This window comes from Ipomoea triloba, chromosome 10 (assembly GCF_003576645.1).
Source record: "Ipomoea triloba cultivar NCNSP0323 chromosome 10, ASM357664v1".
NCBI classification, from domain to species: domain Eukaryota; kingdom Viridiplantae; phylum Streptophyta; class Magnoliopsida; order Solanales; family Convolvulaceae; genus Ipomoea; species Ipomoea triloba.
The window spans coordinates 2,193,925-2,215,725 of NC_044925.1; the positions used below are offsets into that span (position 1 = coordinate 2,193,925).

Consider the following 21,801-nt stretch of genomic DNA (forward strand, 5'->3'; position numbering starts at 1 on the left):
TTCTTATTCACACTCACAAAAACTTCTCAAAAAAAAAAAAAAAAAAAAAAAAAAACTTCTCAAAAACCACACCCAAATTTAACTATTGAGGAAGGCCTAACATTAATTATTGATTGCCCGTTAATTAACGGCTAACGCACAACATTATTAAAGCAGCGTCTACGGAATTGAAAACTTGATTGTTGCTATCATTTGTAACTTGCCGGCTTTTCCATTGAATCTACTTCCGTCATAACATTATATTCTGTGACAATGAAATTCCAAACCGTACGTATCAGCCCTATAAATAGCCATGCATCTTTAACCGAAAGCATTCACTCACAACACATTACAGTTGTAAACATTTTACAACCATTTTTAATTAAGGTTTCAGGTTGTCAATTACTATGGCTTATTCCAATAGCAGCTTGAAGCTCCTCGTTGCTCTTGCACTAGTGTTTGCGACGTCGGCATATTTAGCCATGTCTCGAACATTGTCTGATTCATTGATGGTGGTGAGGCACGAACAGTGGATGGCTCAGTATGGACGCGTTTACGAAAATAAAGTGGAGAAAACAAAACGGTTTAACATTTTCAAAGAGAATGTTGAATACATTGAGTCTTTTAACAAGGCTGGAACCAAGCCTTATAAGCTAGGCATCAATGCATTTGCCGATTTGACTAACCAGGAATTCCGAGCATCTCGGAATGGATACAAATTGCCTCACGACTGCTCTTCCAATACGCCATTCAAGTATGAAAATGTGAGTTCAGTTCCAACTACCGTAGATTGGAGGACGAAGGGAGCCGTTACTCCCGTTAAAGATCAAGGCCAATGTGGTAAGTATAACTATCCAACTTTGATTTAATTTGTTAATATATCTTCATACTGGCCTGGGAACTAAAAGAATCTAATTAATTAATTGTAAAATTACATAGGATGTTGTTGGGCATTTTCTGCTGTTGCCGCCATGGAAGGAATTACGAAGCTCTCAACCGGCAACCTGATTTCACTGTCAGAGCAAGAGCTAGTTGATTGCGACGTAAAAGGCACAGACCAAGGCTGCGAAGGAGGCCTAATGGACGATGCATTCACCTTCATAATAAACAACAAAGGCCTCACAACAGAATCCAACTACCCATACCAAGGAACCGACGGCTCCTGCAAGAAAAGCAAGTCATCCAACAGCGCAGCAAAGATCAGCGGCTACGAAGACGTCCCCGCTAACAGCGAGTCCGCCTTGGAAAAGGCCGTGGCCAATCAGCCGGTATCCGTGGCCATAGACGCGGGGGGATCCGATTTCCAGTTCTACTCCAGCGGGGTCTTCACGGGAGAATGCGGAACACAGCTGGATCACGGCGTGACGGCTGTTGGGTATGGGATAGCGGAGGATGGGACTAAGTATTGGCTGGTGAAGAACTCATGGGGAACAAGTTGGGGTGAGAAGGGTTATATTAGGATGCAGAAAGACATTGAGGCTAAGGAAGGGCTTTGCGGTATTGCCATGCAATCATCATATCCTTCTGCTTGATTAATACTCTGTAAATGCTTATATTTGATGAGGCTTTGCATCAATCATCCTAAAACGCCTCTGTAATTAATGTATCCATTAATTGGTGTGTATTATCTTTTTTCTTGTTTGTGTATATTTAAATGCCAACTGCACTGGAATCTTTACATGCTTCGACGTATATAACAATATAGTTGCCTGTCTTTACAACTGATATTGTTATGTATATTGGTATGTATTATTTATTTACTTTTGAAGATATTTTTTCTTCTCAAAAAGTTATGGTAACTGGAACAGGGGCACAAGATGTGACCAATTGAGCTGTGCATTATGTTGTTCAATCAAGTAAACCACATAGATGCATAAACTCCCTCTAATGGAGTCATATATACGGCGCGCGCAGCCTAATCAAGTGGTCAATTATCACAAAAGTTAGACGGTACAATGCAAAGAGTCCATTTCAGTCAAACAACAATAACCTCGTGCATATCATTCTTTTGGTTGAAATTAGTTCATGGTATATTACAATACATAACAGGCTGTTGGTTTGCTGTAATTCTAATTTCATTCCTAAGGGCAAGACAAATTACAATATTTGGTTGAAAAGACATACAATTTCACGGAATTACAACTCCCTATTTTGCTTAATTGCAAGTCATGAGTATCCGGATGAATGGCGATTCGCGGTGGTTGTGAGAAGAAAAAAGGGAGGAAATGATAAATGGGCCCATTATTATTATTATTATTATTATTATTATTATTATTATTGTTGTTGTTGTTGTTTTTTTTATTGTTATTGTTATTGTTATTATTATTATTACAGAAGGATATTTTAGTATTTATACCACTTCTTTCCTTCTCATATATACTATATATAAAAGCATTATCCTCCTCTAGAATTTTCCCGCACAAATGTAGGGGTATTTTAGTAATATGGTAATTATAATAATAATAATAATAATAATAATAATTATTATTATTATTATTATTATTATTATTATTATTATTATTATTATAGAATAATATTAATGATAGAATAATATTAATTATAATTGGTTATAATAGGTTATTAGTAATTATGGTAATTATTATGATAGAATAATATTAATGAGATAAGAATGTGGTTTTGATTGTTAAAATTTTTTGTAATATTTATCTAAATGTACTCATATTCTGGCTGAGATACAAAAATTATGAATGTCAATCATATTTATTATATTATATATGCTAATAATATCTAATAATTGTAATTGGCAAGTCCCATGTAAAATTAAATCAAATATTTATTATATTTTATTTTCAAATCATTTCCAACCAATTTTCAAATGGTAATAACCTACTAACACGAATTGTTTGCTTACATAATATTATTTTATTAAATTAATTTGTTCATTAAATCGTAACAAATACTAGCATATTGATGTCACTTATACATTGTAATGTACGTGCAATAAAATTGGTAATATTTATATATACACGAAAATTGTCTTCAAAAAAATATATATATACACGAAGATCACGTCCATAAAGTCATCATTTATTAGTAGAAAATTAAATCAAGAATATGATATATTATTGGAATTGAAAATTACAAAATAATATCTATTAATTATAAATTAATCTGTTCATTAAATCGTAACAAATATTTTCAATCATATTATATTATATATATGCTATCAAAAAAATACACGAATTATGAATTCTGGCTGATATGGAAAAATTACGAATGTCAATCATATTATATTATATATATGCTAATATATTACGAATGTCAATCATATTATATTATATATATGTTAATATATTACGAATGTCAATCATATTATATATTATATATAATAATAATAATAATAATAATAATAATAATAATAATAATAATAATAACTCCTATGCATATTTGTACCTTAATTGGCACCTAATTGATAGAAAATGAAAAAGGAAACGAAAATCACTAATTGACTATAAAAAAAAAAAAAAATCCCTAATTGATTGAAAATGAAAAAAGAAAACAGAAATTAATCAGTAATACTAGAAAATGAAAATTGAAAAAGGGAATGAGAATTACTAATTGCCTGCAAATAAAAATAAAAATAAATAAATAAATAAACGATCCCTACGCCATGCCTATAAAATGATAGGATCAAACTTGGGTTTGTCTTCCCCCTGTGCACTACTCAAGAGATTCAAGAATTGGATCCTCTCTCTAAGGTTTTTCCAAGAATGGTGGTTGTTGTCATTCCCGGTCTTGATCGTCTATACCATTAACATTTCCATTGGTCTGTATTCTCTCTCGGTTTTCTTCCTAATTTCTAAGTTTCTCACATGTATGCATATGTTTATTAGCACGTCTTCCGTGTGCAGGAACATGTATGCATATGTTTAAAGATGGGTCCTTTTTTTGTTTTTAAGTCCTTTTTATGTGATTTATTTTTGTATATATGTGATGATCTAGCATTGAATCAATTACTCGGACTTTGATGAAATGGTGGAGAAATGGCTTAGCATTCAAGTTATTGTTTTTACTATTCAAAGAAAAACAAAAACAAACCAACAATAAAACAAAAATTATAAACATATGCATCGATTGAATTGAAGTTTGAGGAATTACCGGAATTATAAATGGTGAAACGAGAACTTTTGCATCATTTTCCCCTGAAAATTGAAGTACGCGCCCAAACACTTCAGCCCAAACAACTAAAACAAATATTTAGCAAACAATAGAAAAGGAAAATAAAAAAATGATTCATAATTCAATGATTAATATTAATAATGTTAGCAGTAAAAATGAAAAATGAAAAAGGAAACAAAATTAACTTACAAGGAAAAATTAACTTACCAGGAAATAGACTAATAATAATAAGGTTACTAATAAAAAGGAAAATCCTAACAAAATTTCCATTTCGTGTTTTCCCGTCCAACCACTTCTGTCCAAACAATAGAAAATGAAAATTTATTGAGGAAACAATAGAAAATGGAAAAGAAAACTAATTTTACTAATTGATTGAAAATATAAAAAGATCCTAATAGAAAAGGAAACGGAAATTAGACAAATTGGAAAAGTAAAAAGGATATTACTAATTAAATGAAAATTGATTGAAAATTATTTAAAAACTTTTAAAAAAAATTAATTACACTTTCCTTTTGAAAACTTTAAGTTATTTAAACTTTTAAAAAATTAATTAAACATGGGTTGTTATATTTTTTATAATAATTACAATTAATTCATTCAAATATGGAGGAGGAAGAAAAACTAAATGCGATACGGTGAAAATGAATATACTTAAGGTATAAAAGTATAATTGCACATATATTAGTGTAATTGACTAATAATAATTGTCTAATAATTATTATGGTAATTCAGCTAAACATTGGTCATATTACATAATATAATAAAATTATTTTTCATTTTTCTCACATTTATTTTAATAATAATATAATTACATAAGTCATATTACATATCGATATTTTATGATAATTGTAAAGAAACAAGTCATATATTATTCAATTAATTGTGTAATACTTTTGCACTAATCTTATAATCAAATAAATGTATAAGTTCAATATTAGAATTTTTTATAATTTCATCTTTATTTTTAATATCTAAATATATAATAAAAAATAAATTGCGCTATATAATATTCGATGTCATCGCACGGATGATTGGACAATTATTTGCTCTAATTCAAGCTAGAAAAACATCAGAAAACATAACCAATCAAACCAATTTCATTAATTGCGCTATATAATATTCGATGTTACAATTTATATAATTGTATACGATCCAAATATTCTTAAAATATTATAACAAATCCATACCGTGCAACGCACGGGCGAAAATACTAGTTTTCAATAATTCTATTCCCCGCTACCAAACAATGTGATTTGAATTCTTAATTATTTAAAAGTTTCCAAAAAAAAATCGTAACAATTTTTAATTAATAAAAAATTTTAGAAACATGTTTCCTCATATCGAGTCTCAATAAAATGAGGTAAATTATTTTGTGAATCCAAGTTTATATTGCAAGGTGGATCCGAGTCCAAAATACACAATTTACATACTAAATGTTTACAATTTATATACTTAATGTTGACAATTTACATACTAAATGTTCACCATTCAAATTGTGAACATTCAGTAGGTAATTGTAAGCATTCAGTAGGTAAATAGACACGAGTTCACATTGTAAGGTAGACCCGGCGGGTCCATGGTATAACTATTGATAAAATGACTATGTTGATTTTGGGTTCAAGATACTCATCATCAATGCCAATGCCAACCACTGGGCTAAAAAATAATGCATACAATTAGAACCCGTCAAAACGGGCTTAGCCCGCCCCACCCCGCGAAAAGGGCGGGGCGAGCTTCGATATTTTGAGCACATATTTTGGCGGACTTTTTAGCCCGCCCCGCCTAACCTGCGAATTTTGGCGAGCGGGTTTGGCTAGCGGGCGGGCCCCACCAAATTATTAATAAAAAAAAGTTATTAAAATAAATAAATTAACATTAGTTTATATATTTTTTATTTTTTGTTATACATATATATATATNTATATATATATTTTTTTTTTTTTTTTATATATATATATATATATATATATATATATATATATATATATATATATATATATATATATATATATATATAATCAAGTTGAAAAAATTAATACATTGTATAAATGATTCGTTATTGACTTATTAATTAACACATTATGTATTTAATTATTTATTATTATGTTTAACAAATTACAAATGCATTACTATATCTTTAAACTATCCAAATTATTTTAGTATACACTTAATATTACCTTTTTAATATTAAATTTTATTTAAATTTTAAAATTTGGCGGGCCCCCGCCAAGACCCGCAGGCTTAGGGCAGGCCAACCTTCCTTAGGCCCGTATTTTGGCGGGCTTTTTAGCCCGCCCCCGCCATATGGCGGGCTTTGGCGAGTCCCGCCCCGCCAGTCCGTTTCGACAGCTCTACATACAATCATTATTCTATGCATGGACGGTAAATTATACGGAATACATTTTTAATATACTAAAGGTACCTTATTTGTGTATCGAAGATTCATTATTTGTGTATTAAAGGTATATTATTTTGTATGCTATCAAATAATGTACATTCAATACATAAATAATGTACACTCAGTACATAAATTAAATATGCTGCCAAATACTTTACTTGAGCAACTTGAGAACCATAGGGTAAAAACGGTTTCCTTATCAATGTATAAGCACACTTTAGTTCAAAAAGAGTTTTTCTTCTTATCTTCAATTTGTTTTGTAAGTAGACTTGTAGGTGTCAGACAAGTTGCAATGTGTCTAATAATTTTTTTCATCATTGAAATATATAAATGTTATAAATATATTACTAATGGCCATTATTTTGAGACTTTTCATTTGCCACTTTCCAACTCCCTCATTATGTTGAGAAATGAAGAGTTTTACTATTGTATATATATACATGTTGATGGATGAATAAAAGGTGGCTTTTGAGCTTTTGTGATCTTGTGTTCTTGTTCTTCTTCTTCTCCTTTGCCTTATCTACACTACATTATCATATATATAATCCTAAGCAATTACCGGGCAATTACCACGCGAGAACTGAGCTAATTGAGAAGCCAAATTACAACACGTTATCAGCGCGAGTCTCTATCGTGATTTTCAATGAATGGTATGCTTGCTATCTTGTCTTGTGCATTTTATTATGAAATCTATGACTTTGTTTGTGCATATTGCCTTCCAATATGAATTGGAACCCCCAATCCTTGTGTCTGCGAAATGAGTACTCTCCCTTTTTGATTTTATTATCTGTATATGTGTGTTTCTGACAATTAGTGTGATAATACTCCATGTTTGTTAACTACTTGTGAGTATATGAACCCCTCATCAAGCTATGTTTAAAGTTTTGGGGTAAATACATGGGTTTGTAAATATAAATTCTCTTGATTTATCCTCCTGAATCATGGATATGAATTAAGCTCTACATGAACCATGATGCTTGAAAATGGTAAATACATGTGGTTATATACCAAATTGTATGTATATGTATCCATGTATGTTCTATGACTTTGGCTATCGAATGCATAATCAATTCTTATTATGTTTGTATCGAATTGCTATATTTGCATCAGAATACTAAGATACATATACGCATATTTTTGTAAAATGGTGTTTCTTCATCCATTGTTTGAACATGTATTCAAAATAGTGGTTTTTCCCATTGTTGTCACGCATTGCTTCGTAGAGTTACATGAAAATGATGATCTTGTAGATCATGTCCTCCATTGCCAAATGTGGTTTTATTAAACTCTCTTTTGGTAGAAGCAATTATTAAACTTGGGCTCTAGATATTGAATACATTTGGCATCTAAGGAATTGAGACAAGCTTTTGTTGCTAAGTCACAGAGCACTGATACCTAGAAGGTAAAAGCTCTCATTTTCATACGTCACCACTTGAACCGCGACCTTAAAAATGAGTATTTGATTGGAAGTCCCTGAAGGACCATTTCGACCAATAGTCATCAATTGTCCTTCCTTAGGCACAATTTGACTAGCTCTTTTAATATCGAGTTTTAAGATTATAAGTCAGTAAGTGACTATAATTTAGCTCTGCATAAAATAGTCTCGCAATTAAAACTCTGCAAACAGGAAGTTTCAGAAAAATGCTTATTTGAAAATATTATATATATTTTTCATGCGAGCAACCTTGTACTCTAGCAGCAGTACAAGACAACAAATTATGAAGCATTCTAAGCTGATTAGCACCCATTGTAGCTAAGAAACATAACTAGTTATTGATGAAGAATCAAAATGCATGTATTGTTGGTTTTGCACTGGTGCCTGAAGCACATAATGTTGTATAGTCGAGCAACTTTATAAGGGGTTGAGGTCGAGGTTATAACTGGTGTGGTATGAGTTTCGAGCTCAAAAATAAGAAGCAAAGTGATCAAGGTAGTAGATAAGGGACTATTTAGACTCGAAGATGATAATAAGGATATTTTGGGACTGGAAGTCCATTATCGTTGTTATTGGAGCACTATTATGGAACTAGAAGTTCCATAGTCGCATCAGGCCTGATATTGAATTTGCGATGAAATTGCTAGCAACGTTTAGTGCTCCCTCTACAATGAAATATTGAAATGATGTTTAACATATCCTCTAGCATCTTCGAGGTATAAAGATTATGATATTTATGTGAGAAACCAATACATGGTTTTGGCGGGCTACTTGGGTACTGGCTCTTTTATTTTGATCCCCATAATGCCAAATCCCAAACTGGTTATGCTATATTTTTACCCCCCAATGTCCCATATGTGGACAAATAAAGATTGTGTTGTCCAAGCAAGTAATAGGTTTGTTAATGATGAGAACCTTACAAAAGATATTGCACATAAGTTTTACTATCCACATGAACTCCAGAAGATTGGTAAAATTCTTGTTGAGAAAGTTCGCCCCCGTGAACAATCTGGCAGATATGTTCACCAAGTCTCTGCCTGCATCCAATTTTGAGTAATATGTTTATAAAATTGCGATGCGCAGGCTTAGAAGATTGTTATCTTCAGGGGGAGCGACAACCTCTAGCTACACTAGAATGGAAAGTCTAGAAGACTTTTGAAATCCTGAAGATTATGCTCTGAAAGCATATGGTTGTACTCTTTTTTCCTTACCTAAGTTTTTCCCACTGGGTTTTCTTAGACTAAGGTTTTTAATGAGGCAACTAATATAGGTGCACTTGAATGGATAGTCCTGAAGACCTTAGAAATCTTGAAGATTATGCCCGAAAGGCTTATGGTTGTACTCTTTTTCCCTTAGCTAAGTTTTTCTCCCACTGGGTTTTCTTAGGCTAAGGTTTTTAATGAGGCAACCGGTGCAACACAATGGTTTAACATATTTTGTGTACTCTTTTCCTCATCTAGGTTTTTTCCCAAAGGGTTTTTCTAGCGAGGTTTTTAACGAGGCATGAATATGATTAAATAATGGCCAAGGGGGAGTGTTATAAATATATTACTAATCGCCATTATTTTGAGACTTTTCATTTGCCACTTTCCAACTCCCTCATTATGTTGAGAAATGAAGAGTTGTACTATTGTATATATATACATGTTGATGGATGAATAAAAGGTGGCTTTTGAGCTTTTGTGATCTTGTGTTCTTGTTCTTCTTCTTCTCCTTTGCCTTATCTACACTACATTATCATATATATAATCCTAAGCAATTACCGGGCAATCACCACGCGAGAACTGAGCTAATTGAGAAGCCAAATTACAACAATAAACAATTATTCATTGATAACCTGTTTCAATCAACTATATTAATTCAATCAAATACGGAGTATATTTCAATTCAGTGAATCATTTCACTAATATGAAACTTTAATTTATTTAGTTTTGATTAATTTGACAAGAAATTAAACCAATGTCCATCCTAACAACAATCTTTATAAGATGAATTAATATGCACTGAAATAGCTTGTCTTACTACAATTTTAAAGACGTACAGGTTTACGCTATATTCATATACGACAAATCAAGATTCTCAAGAAATGCCAAACACATAACAAAATAATATAATGCAGGAAAACACCGTCACGGCAATCCAAAATTATGGGTACAAATCCGGTCTTATATTATAATAAAAGAAAAAGTAATAGATAGAATGTCACATGATTGAACTCGCTGGTACGGTATTGACTTTTTAAGCTACAACAGATCGAGAAAGTATATAACATATATAATTTTGTAATTGAGTCAATAGTACTAAAAAATAAATAGAATGTCACACCAAAGTATACTTGACAATCCATATAAACGAATTGACATGATAATAACACGAATATGATAAGACTAAACATAGACACAACGTGATGAAGTTAACGGTTTAGAGTTATAAATATAAATAAGAACATGAATTTTAAATGAGTGCGTTGATATGATATGATAGACACGTCTAGTCAACATATTTCATGTCAACACGACACGATATGACACAATAAGTTATTTTAAACCCATTAGATCGATATGTTAATATAACTTTCTATTTAAAAATTAAATCCAACAAAACATTTAAGGTGTTCAATTCCTAACATATCATAATATTCATAATATTTAAAATCATAACTAATGCTAATATTAATGGATTAAAATAGGTTTTTAATCTTGCAAAAAAAAAAAAAAGGTTTTTAATTAACAAGTTGACTGTTAAAGACAAAATTTTTGTTGGGTGCTTAATAGGTTAAATGGTTTGTTTACTGTCAACAGCACACCTACGTCTACGCAGTTCTTGATTGTCAATATCTTGCAAATAACTTGCCGGGCTATCCAGGCATTCAAAGTTGAATGAAATGCAAATCAATTTAATTATTTAAGGAAATCATGGGAATCATAGCTAGCTAGGTTTATAAATAGTACGGCTTAACCCAATCCATTCACTCACAACATTTCATACCTGTGTACATTATCAATATCCCTAGCTAAGGTTTGACGTTGTCATTAACCATGGCTTTCAAAAGTTTGAACCTCATCTTTGCTCTCGCTCTAGTGTTTGCAATGTCAGCGTCATTAGCCACATCTCGAACATTACCTGATTCATCAATGGTGGAGAGGCACGATCAGTGGATGGTTCAATATGGACGTGTTTACAAAGATGAGGTGGAGAAATCAAAACGATACAAGATATTCAAAGAGAACGTAGAATACATTGATGCTTTCAATAAGGCTGGTACCAAGTCTTACAAGCTTGGCATCAATGCATTTGCTGATTTAACAAACAAGGAATTCGAAGCGTCTCGGAATGGATACAAATTGCCTCACGAGTGTTCCTCCAATACATTGTTTAGATATGAAAATATGAGTGCAGTTCCATCTACTGTTGATTGGAGAAAGAAGGGGGCCGTTACTCCTGTTAAGGATCAAGGCCAATGTGGTGAGTACATACATCATATTTATAGTTTTTAGGATTAAGTCATTATCACTACGCCAAAAACTATAACTCGTTTTAGCGAAGACACAAATTAAATTTATTTCCTTATACTATCATCACTGATAAGGTATATACACACTAAAGAAGTCAAAGTACAGTCAAATATTCTTTATTAATTCAATAGATGAAGAACAACCCCGTTAACATATAACAGTGGGTTAGAAGTTCCTAAGTGGTTATTTATGAGTAACAGCCAAAAAGACCTCTTATCCTCATTTAATGCCGTATATATAAGGTCTCAGGGAACAGGTACCGGCCTGCATGTGCGCCGCGTGGCTAGCATGGCAAATTATTGCATGGACCATGGTCCACACAGCTGTGTGGACCAAAAATAAAAATTACATTATTTTTATACTGAAGGTACATTACTTTTGTACTGTAGGTACATTATTTGACAGTATCAAATAATGTACCTACAGTACAAAAATAATGTAGTCTAAAATAATATACCTACAATATAAAAATAATATACTTTCAGTATAAAAATAATGTACATTTTATTTTTAGGTTCACACAGCTGTGTGGACCATGGTCCATGCAATAATGATTGGGCGGACATGCACTAGGCTACAGCCTGGCCATCTACCCGCAGGCCAAGTGGAGTGAAATTGAGAATAAGGGGCCCACTAGGCGGGGCCCAAGGCTTAACGTCTGTGCCGACCATAGGCCCAAATCACTCGCTCACTTTTGCTTCGGCTCTTGCATTACAAGATAGACTGATAACTAAGGGTTGGATAGACCGGTCCACCAAGTCTGGTCAAAGATACTATATGGAGGAATAATCTCTATCAATCGCATTTCGAAAAAGCAATCTGTTGACCCCCACCCAACAATATTGGTTATAACTTATAAGCAAATTAAATTAAATTATTTTATAAGCTAGCTACTGAAATTTGATGTATAATATATATAGGATGTTGCTGGGCATTTTCTGCTGTGGCCGCCATGGAAGGAATCACCCAACTCTCAACCGGTAAGCTGATCTCATTGTCTGAGCAAGAGCTTGTAGATTGCGACGTAAAGGGCGAAGATCAAGGCTGCGAAGGAGGCCTAATGGACGATGCTTTCCAGTTCATAATAAACAACAAAGGCCTCACAACTGAATCCAACTACCCATACCAAGGAACCGACGGCTCCTGCAAGAAAAGCAAATCATCCAACAGCGCAGCAAAGATCAGCGGCTACGAAGACGTCCCCGCTAACAGCGAGTCCGCCTTGGAAAAGGCCGTGGCCAATCAGCCCGTATCGGTCGCCATTGACGCCAGCGGAATGGATTTCCAGTTCTACTCTAGCGGGGTGTTCACCGGATCATGCGATACGCAGTTAGATCACGGCGTGACGGCCGTGGGGTACGGAAAAGCTGATGATGGGACTAAGTATTGGTTGGTGAAGAACTCGTGGGGAACAAGCTGGGGTGAGAATGGTTACATTAGAATGCAGAAAGACATTGAAGCTAAGGAAGGGCTTTGCGGTATTGCCATGCAAGCATCTTATCCAACTGCAACTGCTTGATTAAATACATATATACATACATATATTTCATGAGGCTTTAATTTGTATCACTCATCCTAAATCGCCTCTGTAATCTATCTAATAACTTGTGTATTTTCATGTTTTCTTGATTATTGGTGTGTATGTTTAAATGCAAACTGTACTGAATGAAAGCTTTATTGTAAATATGATTTGGAATTTGTACAAACGAAAATATGCAATATAGTTCCCTATCCTTACAACGGGTTGATATTTAGTTTGTTACAATATATAAATAAATAAATATATATATATATATATATATATATATATGCCGCATCAGATGCGAACGGCCTCATAATCTAAACAATACAGGCGCTTGGTCTTTAGTTACGCGAACAGGAAGGATAATGTTGACAATTCACTACAATTTCAAAACCAGATCAAACGACGACGGAGACTTGAAGTTAGGGATGTATGTCAATTGGGCCAGCCCTGTCAGTTTCGGGCTAGCCCTGTCGGGTTGTCGGACTTACCGGATTTCGGTTGTCGGGTTTATCGGATTCGGGTTGTCGGTTAATTATTATTTTATTCTCGGATTCGAGTTAGCCCTAACCCTAAACTTCGAGTTGTCGGGCTTATCGGGCGGGCTAGACTATTTGAACTAAAATCGAAAATGAATACTTACATTCGATAAAACGGGTCAAGTCGTCAACCGGATCCGGATTCGATAGAACGGGTCAACCGGATGAGCATTGACACTTTAAAATTTAAATCAAGAGATAAATGAATACTTGCATTTGAATATTCGATAGAACATTAGAAGTTAGAACCCGTCAACCGGATGAGCATTGAGCACATTAAAATTTAACAAATGCAATTGCAACGGTTCGGATTTAATTAGGTTCGGTGTTCGATTCGGTTTAAGACTCCCAAATTTTCATTTCCTAGGTGACAAGGCGGTCAAGGGGCGCCGTGACTTAACGGGGCGTCGTAATAACTATGTATGAAACATCAAATAACCTAAATCCAAAATCTAATGTCTAAATATTAAATACCAACATAACAAATTAACAATTCAAACAAATTAAAATAAAAAATAAAAACTATAATTTTAATTCTAAAACTGAAAACTGGAATGAATTTCCAGAATTGGAATTTCATTCTAGAATTTTGAAATTAAATTCCAAACTGGAAATTCATTCCGAAAGAATTTCCAGTAAAATTTATATATATATATATATATATATATATATATATATATATATATATATATATATATATATATATATATTTTATTTATTTATTTATTTATTTATTTATTATTTATAATATATATATATTTATTAATTATATATAATATATATTTATAATTATATATTTATTTAAAATTTATTAATTTATATATTTATTAAAATTGTTCGGGCTATCGGGCTAGCCCATTTAATTTCGAGCTAGCTCTATCGGGCCATCGGGCTTATCGGTTTCGGGCTCATCGGGCTAATTTTTTTATCGGGATAACTTGTTCGGGCTATAGCCCTGTCGGTTTCGGGTTTTTCCGGGCTAGCCCATCGGGTTCGCGCCCGATTGACATCCCTACTTGAAGTCGACGAGCACTGAGCAACGAACACTAGACGAGCATAGAAGGACTCCATCACCAGCAACGAGCGCTCCGTTCCGAACAAAACGCACATGTCAACTCCAACAAAGGAACGAGAATGCAGTAATTCGCAGTAGTGTGCATTATCAACATTAATCTGGTTCATATTTGAGATAATATTGGTGTAATTCGCAATAGTATGTATATTTTGTGTGTGGTGGTTAAGTGGTGTGTTTTAATATGAGAATTGGTGCATTTTGTAACGTATAATGGTGTGTTTTAATTTTGTTGGTCCTTTTAAATTGAGTAGGTGTATTTCGGTATGGTGGGGAATGGTGTGTTTTAATTTGTCCAGTGGTGCATTTTATAACGTACAATTGTGTGTTTTAATACACATGGTGGTGAATTTACGAGAGTAGTTGTGTGTTTTAATACACATGGTGGTGAATTTACGAGAGTAGTTGTGTGTTTTAATACACATGGTGGTGAATTTACGAGAGTAGTTGCATTTGGTGTGTGGTGGTTAAGTGGTGTGTTTTAATCTGAGAACTGGTGCATTTTATAAGTAGAATAGTGTGTTTTAATACACATGGTGGTGAATTTTACGAGAGTAGTTGCATTTGGTGTGTGGTGGTTAAGTGGTGTGTTTTAATATGAGAACTAGTGCATTTTACAACGTAGAATGGTGTGTTTTAATACGTTTGTTGGTGCATTTGAATTGACTAGGTGTATTCGGGTATGGTGGGAAATTGTGTGTTTTAATTTGTCCAGTGGTGCATTTTAATACAAATGCTGGTGAGCTTTACGAGAGTAGTTGCATTTGGTGTGTGGTGGTTAAGTGGTGTGTTTTAATCTAAGAACTGGTGCATTTTAGTACGTCGAATGGTGTGTTTTAATACGTTCGTTGGTGCATTCTATATCCTAACATTACCTTCCCCACTTACAATTACCATAAAGCCCCCACTTAACTTACGCGAATTAAACTTCCTAAATCTTAATATATAACATCCACCATCAAATCACCTCAATCCAGCGGCATATGTTGGGCTACACGACCGCACCTACTGTGCAGGCCGCATTTGAATTAAATTATATCTATATATATGGGAAAATGCTTCCTACGTCTACGGAATGACCTCAACATGATGCGTGTCATTTTACGCCAAATAATATAATTAAACTAACCTAACCTATAGGCAAAAAATATTCAGGTCGATCCCACATGGAGTTTTGAGTTAAGCACTATTTCTTAGGTAAAACTTACTAAGCAAATGGAAGATTTTAATTAAAATCGAAATAAAATGAAATGCTATAAATTAAATTCAATAATAAACCAGTAGGAAAGCTAGTACTCCGTATCAAGAATTTAATCCTTATAAATTAACGTATATATCCTAATTGTATTTCTTTTCCATTATGATATATTAATATCAATGTTGTGCTTTTTAATTTAATCCTTATAAATTCAATACGCATTACTTGTATTTTTTATTATTGAATTAATAATATTATAAAAAATTATTAAACACATCTCAGCTGATCGATTTAATAATAAATAAAATATTAATTATTAAATTATTAAATTAATAACTCCACAAAACTCGATATTTGTATCCACCCAATTACATTCTTCGATATTCTAAGCAATGCCTCGGGAATATATAAATATATATATATATATATCATCAAGACATTCATATGCCTTCAAGCATAGACCATTGGTGTTAAGCGCCAAACGAGAATATGGAAGCTAAGTGTAGCATCCGACAGCCATTGTGAAGATGACAACGACGACAGGAGCACAAGATGAAGAATGTTTTTTTTTTTTTTTTGAGAAAGAAATGATAAAGTTGAGAGTGTATTGAGTTAATTCGGTTGTGGTCCTGCCATTACGGTGGACATGAAAGAGTTCCAAGAATTTTGGTACTGCTCACAATAAAGAGGAGTGGACAAGAGAGGAAATGCAGATGAATAATTTAGCTGGATGGGAATGCAGAAAATTAATTAATATAAAATAAAAATAATTATTTTCAATATAATTTAATTGAATATTTCAACTTGTAATAAAAGTGTTAGTAAAAATCTTGTAGATAGTTATAAGTATTAGGCCTCTAACTTTTAAGTCGAGATTGATGATGCCCGCGCCGATTGATCTTTGCCCTTCTTGGTTAAAGTCTTGTATCATTAGATGGCTTTGGACGAGCTCATCTGTAGATAAACCAAGGTCTTTCCGAGCTCGGAGGGATAAGATGTTGACGGCTGAGCCTTGATGATCAACTATAATTCTTTTGAGCTTTTGCTCACATGGGTAGCCTTCAACAAACAGTGNCTAATTTTTTTATCGGGATAACTTGTTCGGGCTATAGCCCTGTCGGTTTCGGGTTTTTCCGGGCTAGCCCATCGGGTTCGCGCCCGATTGACATCCCTACTTGAAGTCGACGAGCACTGAGCAACGAACACTAGACGAGCATAGAAGGACTCCATCACCAGCAACGAGCGCTCCGTTCCGAACAAAACGCACATGTCAACTCCAACAAAGGAACGAGAATGCAGTAATTCGCAGTAGTGTGCATTATCAACATTAATCTGGTTCATATTTGAGATAATATTGGTGTAATTCGCAATAGTATGTATATTTTGTGTGTGGTGGTTAAGTGGTGTGTTTTAATATGAGAATTGGTGCATTTTGTAACGTATAATGGTGTGTTTTAATTTTGTTGGTCCTTTTAAATTGAGTAGGTGTATTTCGGTATGGTGGGGAATGGTGTGTTTTAATTTGTCCAGTGGTGCATTTTATAACGTACAATTGTGTGTTTTAATACACATGGTGGTGAATTTACGAGAGTAGTTGCATTTGGTGTGTGGTGGTTAAGTGGTGTGTTTTAATCTGAGAACTGGTGCATTTTATAAGTAGAATAGTGTGTTTTAATACACATGGTGGTGAATTTTACGAGAGTAGTTGCATTTGGTGTGTGGTGGTTAAGTGGTGTGTTTTAATATGAGAACTAGTGCATTTTACAACGTAGAATGGTGTGTTTTAATACGTTTGTTGGTGCATTTGAATTGACTAGGTGTATTCGGGTATGGTGGGAAATTGTGTGTTTTAATTTGTCCAGTGGTGCATTTTAATACAAATGCTGGTGAGCTTTACGAGAGTAGTTGCATTTGGTGTGTGGTGGTTAAGTGGTGTGTTTTAATCTAAGAACTGGTGCATTTTAGTACGTCGAATGGTGTGTTTTAATACGTTCGTTGGTGCATTCTATATCCTAACATTACCTTCCCCACTTACAATTACCATAAAGCCCCCACTTAACTTACGCGAATTAAACTTCCTAAATCTTAATATATAACATCCACCATCAAATCACCTCAATCCAGCGGCATATGTTGGGCTACACGACCGCACCTACTGTGCAGGCCGCATTTGAATTAAATTATATCTATATATATGGGAAAATGCTTCCTACGTCTACGGAATGACCTCAACATGATGCGTGTCATTTTACGCCAAATAATATAATTAAACTAACCTAACCTATAGGCAAAAAATATTCAGGTCGATCCCACATGGAGTTTTGAGTTAAGCACTATTTCTTAGGTAAAACTTACTAAGCAAATGGAAGATTTTAATTAAAATCGAAATAAAATGAAATGCTATAAATTAAATTCAATAATAAACCAGTAGGAAAGCTAGTACTCCGTATCAAGAATTTAATCCTTATAAATTAACGTATATATCCTAATTGTATTTCTTTTCCATTATGATATATTAATATCAATGTTGTGCTTTTTAATTTAATCCTTATAAATTCAATACGCATTACTTGTATTTTTTATTATTGAATTAATAATATTATAAAAAATTATTAAACACATCTCAGCTGATCGATTTAATAATAAATAAAATATTAATTATTAAATTATTAAATTAATAACTCCACAAAACTCGATATTTGTATCCACCCAATTACATTCTTCGATATTCTAAGCAATGCCTCGGGAATATATAAATATATATATATATATATCATCAAGACATTCATATGCCTTCAAGCATAGACCATTGGTGTTAAGCGCCAAACGAGAATATGGAAGCTAAGTGTAGCATCCGACAGCCATTGTGAAGATGACAACGACGACAGGAGCACAAGATGAAGAATGTTTTTTTTTTTTTTTTGAGAAAGAAATGATAAAGTTGAGAGTGTATTGAGTTAATTCGGTTGTGGTCCTGCCATTACGGTGGACATGAAAGAGTTCCAAGAATTTTGGTACTGCTCACAATAAAGAGGAGTGGACAAGAGAGGAAATGCAGATGAATAATTTAGCTGGATGGGAATGCAGAAAATTAATTAATATAAAATAAAAATAATTATTTTCAATATAATTTAATTGAATATTTCAACTTGTAATAAAAGTGTTAGTAAAAATCTTGTAGATAGTTATAAGTATTAGGCCTCTAACTTTTAAGTCGAGATTGATGATGCCCGCGCCGATTGATCTTTGCCCTTCTTGGTTAAAGTCTTGTATCATTAGATGGCTTTGGACGAGCTCATCTGTAGATAAACCAAGGTCTTTCCGAGCTCGGAGGGATAAGATGTTGACGGCTGAGCCTTGATGATCAACTATAATTCTTTTGAGCTTTTGCTCACATGGGTAGCCTTCAACAAACAGTGGGCAATTGTGTGGCCCAGCTCCAAGCAACAAGTCTTCAACCTTGAAAATAATTTCTATGCAGTAAGAAGCTACCCTGTGCATTTGCACTTCCTCGTTTCTAGTGTGTTTAGGAGATGAACATTCTCCTCTATCCACTTGCTTGTCATTTGTATTGAGGCAGGAGTTAGCATTGTCTGCCCCTTGAAGATTAAATCCTTTTGGCATATATTGAGCCAAAGGAACGGGTGCTCGTGGCTGCTTGACATGCCCTTTCCTTTTTAATCTACGGGCACGATCACTTGTCCAGGTTTTCTCAACCCAACTTTGCATTGTAACGGGTTGTTAACATATCGGGTAACATGTTTGCTGGAATGCTTGACACAGTAATTTTATCACGCTAAACTAATTCATACCATGTTTTAATGGGTTAATTAACCTATTAATTAAGAACTTGAAACTAAGCATGCATATCATTATCGTGTCAATTCGTTAACGACTCGAGACATAATAAGATTAAATCTGGATTCATTATTTTTGTATATAATTTTATGTCGTGTAATTGTGTCTTGTCAAATATTACCACGTATATCTCAATATTCCATCAATTAAACCTTCTTCATACAGTACCGTTAATGTCAATTATCTAATCTAAAAACATAATAAGTCTCAATCCAGGTTATACCCCTGGTTTATATCCGGTTTTTCCGTTAATTTTTGTTCTACTTTATGCTATAAAAGTTATATTACATAATTTTTTGGACAGAAATATCCCTACCGTTATAACTTCTGTTACCTTTTCACATTATAATTACCATGCACATGCATACACAATATTTTTTCTAACATTCTTCAATGGTAAGTTTGAATTCATTTATATTTTAATTAAATATTACCATAGTTATATTTAATAATTTATTATTTCTATANTATATATATATATATATATATATATATATATATATATATATATATATATATATATATATATATATATATATATATATATATATATATATATATATATATATATATATATATAGGGTCACACTTGTGTGAGACCGTCTCACGGGTCCTTATTCGTGAGACGGGTCGGGTCGGGTCGAAACAACATGCAAAGGTCATACTTATATGCTCAAATATAACACTAATCAAGAATACAATTTTTGTTACTTATTAGAGAAAAAATAATACATTGTTCATAATAAGTAATGTTGACAAGTGCCCCTTACTTATAAGGGCAAATATAATACTTTTGTGGAAAAATGTAATACTTTTAAATCGAAATGTAAAAGTATTGTATTTTCCCTTAAAAGTATTACATTTACCCTTATAAGTAACAAAAATTTTATTCCTGTTTAGTATTACATTTGAGTATATAAGTATGACATTTGTGCATATAAGTGTTACATTTGCATCTTGACCCGACCCGACCCGACTCGTCTCATGGTGAGACGGTCTCACACAAATTTTTGCCATATATATATATATATATATATATATATATATATATATATATATATATATATATATATATATATATATATATATATATATATATATATTCTTACATTATTCAATGGTAAGTTTAAATTTATTTAGATTTTAATTAAATATTACCATAGTTATATTTAGTAATTTATCATTTCTATAATTCTTACTTCAATAATACTAATATATATATATATACACACACACACACACTATTATTTAAAAATATTAATATTATAAATGAGCAGCAACATAATGCATTTGTTGTTGAATTGAGACAAGATTTTTGGATATAAATCTGTGGAAGTTATTGAATTGAGATAGTTGAAATCAACTATTATGTATATCCATATATGAATATGAATTTATAAGGGATATATCTCTAATTAGAAGAAGACTATATTTTTTTCTCAAAAAAAAAGAAAGAAAAAAAAAAGAAGACTATATTTAAACAAATTTTATTCATTTTCAAAGACAAAAATATTGTAATACAACATTGAGTACCCTTAAAATTACAGTGGAATATATTTATCACAATGAATTTGAATTTCTTGTATTAATTTCAAATACATACACAACAAAAATTTTACTCAAATATCTATGAAACTTCGACAACTAATAAAAAATGCATTATATCTATTTCAAAATGATTTATTAATTGGGTTTAAATATTGAGCACAAGTCTTCGCGCAAAGCGCGTAGAAAAAACTAGTTGTTAATTATATGGGTTGGTGGGAGAATTAATTGCACTCTAGCAAGACAAAATCAGAGAGGTTTAGAATAAAATGCAATGAGTTTAAAGAGTGCTGGGTGGCAACTTGAAAAATAAAATTCAGTTTCTTACCATTAAAACGTATCACTAAGTAGTAATTACTACTCAAGTATATAGACTATTATTAACTATATATAACTTTTTATGTAATGCTAAGCGACAATTTGTACCAAAATATATATGTTATGGGTTTGAATCCCATTGAAAGGGAGCGAAAAACAATATCTCTATTGCCACTATGCCATAGTTAACGAATGAGGATCATATAGACGTCAATCCCTGAGCTAGTTGATAATAGTTGTCTATACTTCTATCCATCTCCCTCCTGTATAAATACTCAACCT

At 32.7% G+C, this 21,801-nt stretch overlaps 2 protein-coding genes across 2 annotated transcripts; both read left to right on the plus strand.

The window, feature by feature from the left end:
• The first annotated feature begins 329 nt into the window (after nucleotides 1-329).
• LOC116031626 (senescence-specific cysteine protease SAG39-like) lies at nucleotides 330-1,704 on the plus strand. The gene is made up of 2 exons (XM_031273873.1): nucleotides 330-819; nucleotides 919-1,704. The coding sequence occupies exons 1-2, from the start codon at nucleotides 387-389 to the stop codon at nucleotides 1,509-1,511; spliced, it is 1,026 nt and encodes a 341-aa protein (XP_031129733.1). The 5' UTR covers nucleotides 330-386; the 3' UTR covers nucleotides 1,512-1,704.
• A 9,251-nt stretch (nucleotides 1,705-10,955) lies between these two features.
• LOC116032766 (senescence-specific cysteine protease SAG39-like) lies at nucleotides 10,956-13,173 on the plus strand. The gene is made up of 2 exons (XM_031275477.1): nucleotides 10,956-11,417; nucleotides 12,388-13,173. Exons 1-2 carry the CDS (start codon nucleotides 10,991-10,993, stop codon nucleotides 12,984-12,986), a joined length of 1,026 nt encoding a protein of 341 aa, XP_031131337.1. The 5' UTR covers nucleotides 10,956-10,990; the 3' UTR covers nucleotides 12,987-13,173.
• The last annotated feature ends 8,628 nt before the right edge of the window (nucleotides 13,174-21,801 follow it).

Excerpts from the sequence above, each read along its gene's own strand:
- LOC116032766 (XM_031275477.1), top strand. The coding sequence starts at position 10,991 with ATGGCTTTCAAAAGTTTGAACCTCATCTTTGCTCTCGCTCTAGTGTTT. Across the intron at positions 11,418-12,387 it reads TAAGGATCAAGGCCAATGTG|GATGTTGCTGGGCATTTTCT; the intron begins GTGAGTACATAC and ends TAATATATATAG.
- LOC116031626 (XM_031273873.1), top strand. The coding sequence starts at position 387 with ATGGCTTATTCCAATAGCAGCTTGAAGCTCCTCGTTGCTCTTGCACTA. Across the intron at positions 820-918 it reads TAAAGATCAAGGCCAATGTG|GATGTTGTTGGGCATTTTCT; the intron begins GTAAGTATAACT and ends AAAATTACATAG.